Source organism: Quercus lobata, chromosome 10 (genome assembly GCF_001633185.2).
Source record: "Quercus lobata isolate SW786 chromosome 10, ValleyOak3.0 Primary Assembly, whole genome shotgun sequence".
In the NCBI taxonomy this organism is placed as follows: domain Eukaryota; kingdom Viridiplantae; phylum Streptophyta; class Magnoliopsida; order Fagales; family Fagaceae; genus Quercus; species Quercus lobata.
The window spans coordinates 17587683-17597264 of NC_044913.1; the positions used below are offsets into that span (position 1 = coordinate 17587683).

A 9582-nucleotide genomic window follows, 5' to 3' on the forward strand; every position below is an offset into this window, starting at 1 on the left:
ATTTTGCAACTTTACTATTTGTTTGCAAAGTTGACATGAGATATAATTCTACTCAAATTCCGCTTCTATGTTTACAATATCAGCATAGCAAGTAAAAAACTTTTCTTGCAATCATTTATTGTGGTTAGTTTTAGTTTGGATAATAAAGATTTAGATTTGAAATAGTTCAATATAAAGAAAACCTTTACTCCTTCTTCCCAGTCCAAAGCTTAAATTTTTGTCCATGATATCGTAGTTTGCATTAACAGTTCTGATTTAGATTTTGGTTTTTTGTCATGTGTTGGAATATGTCAAACAACATTATCTCCTTCATCCTCAATAGCTCTATATTTGTACATAATAAGAGATGAATTAAACAAAAAATCCATTGGTAATCCATCATAGAGAATTATTAAAGTAAATGTCTATGAACATGTCAATAAGCTCATAAACATCTATAATATCCAAATTGACATAAACTTTGCTTGTACGTGGTGCTAAGATTCAGTTTGCCTAAAAAAACCATATAACATATTGAAGGGTTTGTTATACACAACTATTTATGTTTTATTTTTTAAAATTACATATACATATACCATTTATCTTTCGTGACCTTGGAATGCTTTAACAATCGTTGAAGTAACACTAATTATATAGGGATCTTCATCTTGTTTGAAGTCATTTTCAATAATTGTTACAGCAACTCCATCCCACAATGAAAGTTTTATTTCTCTGTCCTTGAAGATATGTTATAAGCATTCAATAAATATTAAAAAGGTTAATTTGATGCGTATAGTATTTGTAATTACCGGCAGTAAATGAATGTTTCTCACTCATGTAGGAGAACTTGAAGATTTCTTATATTTGTGTAGCCATTGTCAATTTGAACTTGTTCAATAGGTCCAACTATGGTCACTTTTCCAATTAAATCTGCAAGTGTTTGTATATGTTAAAATAAAATATTTAAAGCATTAAGTTTGATTAATTAAAATGGAGAAAAGGGTAAAGTAAAATATGATTTGCCTGTTAGGTAAGAAATAATTGAAGAGAAATTTTCAATTCAAAAAATTTATGAAAAAAAATACAAATGAATAGCTAGTTTAATATGTTTCTTCATAAACATATTATTATATTTGATCTTGGCTAATTTAATCGCTAAGTATAAACTTAAGTTTGAGCTTAACTCATCCATATGCTTAACTCATCTATATATATAATAATAAGTGAAGCTGAAAGAAACTTAAATTAGAATTTCAAATTAGAGTTCCAATTTTGCGCTATGTATCCTAAATTACTTATTCTTAAAGAGTTTTATTTCTTAATTTTAGAATCAAATGTGTGACCACATTATAAATATTCATCCAAATGAGTTATTATTAAGTACAAAAACCAAAGAGTCTAGAATAAATGAATCGTTAAAAAAAAAAGTGCTTTACAATTATTAAAAAAAAATTTAAAAAATGGACAATTTACATTTTATACCTAATAATATCCTTACAAATTTTTTTTAAAGAGTTAACAAAATATAAAAATGATTATCAATAGTATTTAAATTATATATATAGGAATTATGTTATGTATCTTACTGTATATCTTTAACTGTATCCATGTATATGCATGAGGTTATAAGCTAGTTTGTTATTATATTCAATGAATAAAGACAAATTTTCCCCAATTTTGTGTCATTTGTCCTAAATTATTTATTTTTAGAAGGAGTTTTATTTCTTAATTTTGGAGTCAAATGTGGGACTATATCATAAATATTCATCTGAGTGGGTTATTGCATATAAAAATCAAAGAGTCTAAAATTAATGAGTATAAAATAATTTTTTTAAAATTAAAAATAGACAATTTACATTTTACACCTAATAATATTCTTACAAGACTTTTTAAAGAGTTAAAAAAATATATAAGAATGATTATCAATAATATTTTAATTATATATGTAAGAATTATACTGTACATTTTAATGTATATTTTTTAAGTATATACATGTATATGCATGAGATTATGAGTTAATATATGCATAAATCTAGCATTTAATGCACAATTTCTAGAAGAGTATGCAATAAGTGTTGGTTGAAAAGACACCTTTGTTCCCGGAGCAACATGTTTTCAATGGATGATGTAATTGATAAACCATTCATAATGCACACAAACACTAGAAAACACTAATTTCGTGCAAATCCAATGAAGCTTCACAAGATAACACTAATCAAATGTTTCGTGGCGCAATGGGCAAGCAAGTCTATTGTCACGCCTCCCACGCTCACGGGCAAACGAAGACGCAGGCTACTCACTAGTGTAATGGAAATGTACCAAGCTCAAATCCCTTTCCTTCCCCTATTGTACGTACCAATCAACTTTTTATTTTAATATATATAAAAAGAAAAACCCTAATATGACACTATTTGTGATGTATTGGTAAATGTAATAATGAAATTGAATTTAGATTAGATTTCAAATTACACCCTTAGGGTTAATGACATTTTGATTTTGTCCCTTAAGGTTTAATTTTTGTTTTTTTTTTTTTTTTCAACTCTTAATATTCTGTAGTTAGGTTCTTCAATTAGTTATATTTTGTTTGCAATTCTTCAATTTAAATTGGAAAGCCTAACATTAAGATTTGTCTTTTTAAAAAAAAAAAAAAAAATATATATATATATATATATACTCCCTCCATCCCAGTTTGTTTGTCCTCTATTTTATTTTGGGATGTACTAAAATATTGTCCTATTTCTAAAAATAAAAGTTATTAGTTTACTAATGTTCCTATTATACCCCTACTTTATTTTCAAAACTATTTGAAAAGAAAACTAACAAATATTTAAAAAATCAATCTAATTGTGGCACCTTTTTAGTTGCATCATTAAGAATAACTCTTTTTTTAAAAAAAAAAAAAACTGATAAATTTATTTAAGGGTAATTTTGTAAACTTATATATTTTTATAAGACAGATAAGATAATAAATGATGTTCTATTAAAAAGTTTGACTTTTTAAACATGACAAACAAATTGAGACGGAGGGAGTATATATGAAAGTGGTGGATTAATCTAAGAAAGTAGTGTCTTAATCTTTAGTTAGATTAATCCACCCTTGAGACACCTCGAAAACCCCATAGATTAATAGCGTGACTCTGATAGATTGAACCCTATACATTTAAGTCACCCTCTAGAGTCTAGATTAAATAATTAATAAGCCGTCACCTAAGAAAGGAAAAAAAGAAAAAGAAAAAGGATAATGTAGTTAACACTCTTGAGATTTGGGTTAATCCCAATCAGATTCAATTTTTTTTCAAAATTAACCAACTTGATCTCTAATCACAATGAGAAAAGAGAGAAAATGAGTAATAATTTAGGGTCCAAATTGAGTTTATGGATAAGTTTTGAAAAGTTTTTGACCTAATTGGTATTAATCTAAACTTCAACTATGTTTACTATATTTTACTCAAAAATTTAGTAAGCACACCAACCAAATATCACGATGGGCGGTATGTTATGCCAAATTGAAATCAACAATTCGTTTGATACTTTGATGTTGAAGTGGCCTAAAATAGCCTAAATAGCCAAGCATGTAGCTCCACTGATATCTCTTATATCATCTATATTCTATAATATCTAAAAGCTGAAACGTAACACTTATTGTTGCTACGCTCTTATTGAGCCATATTAGCAACTACATCATCTACTTATTTCCCATTTCTCTCCACTACTTTCAACCATAACTTCCCTTTTACCTTTTCATCTCTTCATTACTCTCAACCTTAATGTCACTCTTCATTTATCTCTTCCTCTTCCATTTATTTTGACTCTTCCTATCCCCATTCTATTACCATAAATATGACACTCTCTCCCATTATATATATATTTTCTCACATAAAAAGGTTATTACTCTCTCTCTCTCTCTCTCTCTCTCTCTCTCTCTCTCTCTCTCATGTTTTATTTTTGTGTGAATTTTTTATTTTTTTGTATCTCTACTTTAGATAGATGTATTTATGTGTTCTTTATAATTCTACTTTGGGTTGCAATTTGGTTTTGTGTTTTTAAGTTTTTATCTTTTTTTTTCTATGATTATTAAGTGTTATTCTATTACATATAAATATAGTTTACAAGAATATAATTTTATTCTATTATATATCATCACTTGGATAATTTGGTATTTGGCTTATGACTATATTTTTTATTTTGATCTTCTTTTTTCTCATTTTGTTTTCTATTTCTCTCCCGAAAAAGGTGATTACTCTCTCTCTCTCTCTCTCTCTTTCTCTCTCTCTCTCTCTCTATATATATATATTATTATTATTATTCTATTTTGCTACTTTACTTTAGGTTGATGAATCATTGTATTTTTTATATAATATTATTTTGGGTTAATACGATTTGGTAGTGTGTTTGATTTTTTAAGTTTTTCATCACAAGTCTTCTCTCTCCCTCTTGTAGCTTTTGTTTGATTTTTTTTTTTTGGGACATTATACTTAGTATTTTGGAAGTGAGATTTTGAATTTATATCAAAATACAATGTTGGCTATGTATTTGAATGTGTCTATCAACTATTAGAATTAAACTGCCCAAGATGAATATGTATAGACAATATTTTTATTTTTATTTTTCATTGATTTATTATTTAATTATAACATCAAAATTAAAGTAAATGAATATGTAAAGTTAAACAGCCTAAGATGAATTTGTAAAGCCAATATATTTATATATTTAATATTGTCAAAAAAAATGAAAGTAAAAAATAAATAATAAAAAGAATAATGATGTGGCCAATGATATGATGGATGAGAAGACTCAACAGGAGTATAGTAACAAAAATGCGATATGAAGATCCAGTTACAAAAAATTAAATCTTAATAAATAAAAGTGTGTGTAGTAAAAAAAAATGTTAGATCATGTTCTCTTTATGTTGTTATACATATTAATTTCTTTCATTTTGATAGGTGAAGTGTTCAATTTTAGACATAAAATCTATTTTTTTCCTACATATTATTCTGAATATTAAATTTATAATATGGTATAATCTCTTAGGAATGTCTAAGAAATATGCAATTCCATTCTCATGTATCTATATTAGTAAACAAAACTCAATCAATAGTTTGAAACTACTCATATGATAAAAAAAATTATAAATATAATAATCTCCTTTTAAGAGAATGAAAATTTTGAACAATATATTTGAAACTCAAATAGTTTAGTTGTATAGGAAAAGAAAAAAAGGAAAATATAACACACGATAACATAATTTATCAAAATATGGACCGCCTAAAAAATGAATAATATCAATCAAATAAAACCAAATAATAAAATGATTATATTTTTTGAGATAGATAAATGAAACATAATTTAGAGGACAATTATATATTATACCATAACTAAAATATAATTATTTATTCCCATACGTTGTGTGGGTTTACGACTAGTTGAATTTATAAAAACAAAAACAAAAAAAAACAACAAAAAAAAAACTTATTCGGAAGTGGAAGATGGCTCAAAAAGATATGGACCATACATGTATTGCAATTGCCTGGAAGATTGCGTTTACATTAGTTTTGGTTGACCCTAATCTGTTTTAAATGTTAGTTGAAGAACCACTTCCCGCCAATCCAACAACATGCTCCAGAGCCATTCAACAGCACCTATTCTCTCTACTACAGAGCTGCAATTCCCTCAAAAAGCTCTCCCAAATCCATTCCCAAATAGTCACCAACGGGTTCACCCAGAAGAATTTCATTCTTGTGAAGCTGTTGTCATTCTATGTAACTTCGGGAAATCTCACACATGCCATCAGAGTTTTCGAAAGTATCGAAAACCCAAGTGTCACCGTTCGGAACCAGATCATTAGAGGGTATGCTAAGAGTGAAAACCCCAGAAAATCAGTTGAATTGTATAGTAGGATGGTGGAGGCAGAGGCTGAGCCTGATGGGTTTACGTTTTCGTTTCTTTTAAGCGCTTGCGCGAGGTCGGGGTTGTTGAGAGAAGGGGAACAGGTACATGGAAGGGTTTTGGCAAATGGGTATTGCTCGAATGTGTTTGTTCAGACGAATTTGGTTAATTTGTATGCAATGTGGGGAGGGAGCAATGGTGTCTGGTATGCACGGCAAGTGTTCGATGAAATGGGTGAGAGAAGTGTTGTGAGTTGGAATTCTTTGCTTGCAGGGTATATTCGGTGTGGGGATGTTGATGGGGCGATGAGAATTTTTGATGAGATGCCGGAGAGGAATGTTGTGTCGTGGACGACCATGATTGCATGGTGTGCTCAGAATGGGAGGTGTAAGCAAGCTTTGTATTGGTTTGGTGAGATGAGGAGGGCCCATGTGGAATTGGATCAGGTTGCGCTGGTTGCAGTGTTATCAGCCTGTGCTGAATTAGGAGATTTAAGTTTGGGAAGGTGGATTCACAGGTATATTGATGAGAGAATGAATGTTGGGAACCAGCCATTGTTGGTGTCTTTGAACAATGCACTCATACACATGTATGCTAGCTGTGGTGTAATTGATGAAGCTTATAAAGTATTTAACAAGATGCCATGGAAAAGCACTGTTTCTTGGACAAGCATCATCACGGGTTTTGCCAAGCAGGGACGTGGGGAGGAAGCTCTTAGTGTCTTTCGGTCCATGCTATGCTCGGGAGTGAATCAAGTAAGACCTGATGAAATAACCTTCATTGGTGTTCTGTGTGCCTGTAGCCATGCCGGATTTGTTGATGAGGGTTGCCGTCTCTTTGAGAGCATGAATCAAACTTGGGGAATTAGCCCAAAGATTGAGCACTATGGATGCATGGTCGATCTCTTGAGCCGTGCAGGTTTCCTAGATGAAGCACATAGGCTTGTTAAAACAATGCCCATTAAGCCAAATGATGTTGTTTGGGGTGCTCTCCTTGGTGGTTGCAGAATTTACAAGAATGCTGAGCTTGCCTCCCACGTTGCACAAAAATTGGTATTTGAGCTTGACCCTGATCACGCTGCAAGGTATCTGGTGCTCTTGTCACATGTTTATGCAATAGCTAAAAGGTGGCAAAATGTTATTACTGTGAGACAGAAAATGGTTGAGATGGGTGTAAGAAAGCCTCCAGGCCGAAGTTGGGTCCAAATTAATGGAGCTGTTCATGATTTTGTGGCAGGTGATGCTGCTCATAAGCATGCACCTTTAATTTATGAGATGCTTGGTGTGATTACCAGACAAGCCCAGCAGAAAGACTACAAACTGGATGTAGTAGAGGCATTTTTGGATGCTGAGGAATAAGGAAGGAAATGAGAGGAATTTGGTTTTGACTTTTGGAAAAGTTGCTCTCAGTTTAGTAACATAGACTCAAACTCATTCAAGCATCCTAATTGGAGAACCCATCACTGTGGGGAAATGGCTTGATGCTTTTGCTACTGATCTCTCTTCTCATGGACATCACAAACCATTTCAAGCGCTTGAAAGCTAGGTCCAATTAAAAGATAACCATGGTTGTCTTTAAATTATTGTAACATGTAAACTAGAATTGTCATTATAATTAATAGATCAATCATTCTTTCATCATTGGATTTGACTTATTTGATCATGCATCTTGTATAGATAGTTATTCTGCTGTTACTACTTATCTGCTTCTTAAAGTGCCAACTCTCTTTGCACGACAAATTTATTTATTATTTCAATTTTGTTGCCTGAGTGCCCTGCTCACAATCATGATACAAATATAAATCGGTGTCTAAAAATGTGAATAAGAAATTATTGAAAAAATAGAAAAGTTGTCTTCATAGACTTGTCAATTTACACAATGCATCATGAAAAAGTAAAAGGTGGGCATTGGATTGAGACTTTTTATGTTTTTATATTGCTGGGCAATGTGCTTCATGTGATTCTTATTAACGAATTATTACTAGTCACCACATTTTACCTCAGTAACGAAACTAATATCTGTGATGGCCCCAGAAACAAAAGATCTCTTTATACTTCTGTGCGGTTTAAAAGAAGTCTCTCACCCGCTCATGCTTTTGAATAAAACTTAGTGCTTCATATGATTGTCGTTCATTATTATTTTCACATTATTTACCAAAAGAAAATTTCTGCTCACGTTGAATCCTATCACAATTAAGGTGTTTGTGAGTAGTGATAATTGTAAGTGTCCCAAAAGTTACCAGACTATAATTCTAAGCAAGCAGTCTTAAAAAAGAAAGTCAAAATACATTGTTAGTCCCTAAAGTTTACTCGTTGAACACTTTTAGTCCGTAATATTTCAAATGAGTTATTTTAGTCCTTGAAGTTAAAAAAATGAGCTCTACTGGTGCTTCTATCTCGTTCTGACAATTTTTTTATGTACAGGGATAAAGGAATAGTGACGTGGGATAAAGGAATAGTGAGGTGACCTATTTTTGACATAGAATAATGTGTAGCCATTATTTGCAAAGAGATGATCAAGCATTTCAAAAGGATTATTTTTCTTATCATTTTTGTATAATTAATTTCATCTTTGGCAATGGATATGGCAAACTGTTTCTGTCTTATGAATGTGAATATGGAAATTGATGTAATATTTTAATGCTCTATATCTTTATGTGTAGACAAGTCAGTGCGGGTAAATGGCGATCTGGAGCTTCATTCAAATTTCTTGTATAATTAATGATATTATTCATTTATTTGAAGATATTGGGTGGCTTACTAAAATGGAAAATCTGATGTTAAACTTGCTCAAGGTTTTGATTTTATTAAGTGCATCTCTTCATTTCCTCAAGTGCAAACTTAACTGGTTTCTGTCCTCATCTCAGATAAAAGTTGCAAATTCCTCGTACAACTTCTTTGTTGGAAGCATTCCTAAGTGTTTAAAGTTTCTTTCAAGATTCCTTTCACTGAGCCTTTCTCATACTCGCTTCCCTTTGTTTAAACTTTATTTGATTATTTCTATCTATTGTAGTTGGTAGTGACAGTTTTTCTTTTGTACGTTCCAAAAGCCAACCAAGAGCCAACTTAAAGCTCAGACTAGCTGAATATATACAATAATTCCTATACTATATTTCACAACATGCTGATATGGTGAGTGGTAGATACTTTCTACATACTCATGTTTATATGGACCCACCACTTTTGTTGACCATTCACAGTTGATCTAATTAAATTAGTATGTTTTGAAATTGAGTGTATCTGTAGTATGGCAGTAGAACGAAAGTATCAAAACTTACCTTGCTTCTTGTTAGGAACCCGGTGGTTCCTAATGGGGATGAATATGAATTATAGGGGAATTGATGGGAATTGTAGGAAAATTGACTTAATTTGAGGTAGTCACCCTCCATAGAGAGAGAGAGAGAGAGATGCACTAATGCACTAAGAAATTGGTTTATTCTTTTATTGATATTTAATATTGAATTATAATCATGTATTTATAGGAGACTAGCTCTAATGTCACTGGCCCACATGGCTTAAGATAATTGGCTAGTTATAATTCAATATGTGCTCTATGAATTAAGTCATGTGTTAAATGAGCTATATGTGCTTAAATCCTAACTAACTCATCTTAATCCTAATCTCAACCAACTAACTAATTACTTAATTAAAGGATTACAACAATTTTTTTTTAATATTCCTAACACTTCTGGCCCAAATAGACCCTCTTGTCTCACCC

The 9582-nt window shown here is 31.0% G+C and overlaps 1 protein-coding gene across 1 annotated transcript; it reads left to right on the forward strand.

Annotated features, from left to right (window-relative positions):
* Window positions 1-5496: 5496 nt before the first annotated feature.
* LOC115964091 (pentatricopeptide repeat-containing protein At5g66520-like) lies at window positions 5497-7505 on the forward strand. Its single transcript, XM_031083407.1, has one exon. The coding sequence runs from the start codon at window positions 5556-5558 to the stop codon at window positions 7221-7223; it is 1668 nt and encodes a 555-aa protein (XP_030939267.1). The 5' UTR covers window positions 5497-5555; the 3' UTR covers window positions 7224-7505.
* The last annotated feature ends 2077 nt before the right edge of the window (window positions 7506-9582 follow it).

What these genes read in the sequence shown, in the direction of transcription:
- LOC115964091 (XM_031083407.1), top strand. Translation starts at nt 5,556, where the DNA reads ATGTTAGTTGAAGAACCACTTCCCGCCAATCCAACAACATGCTCCAGA.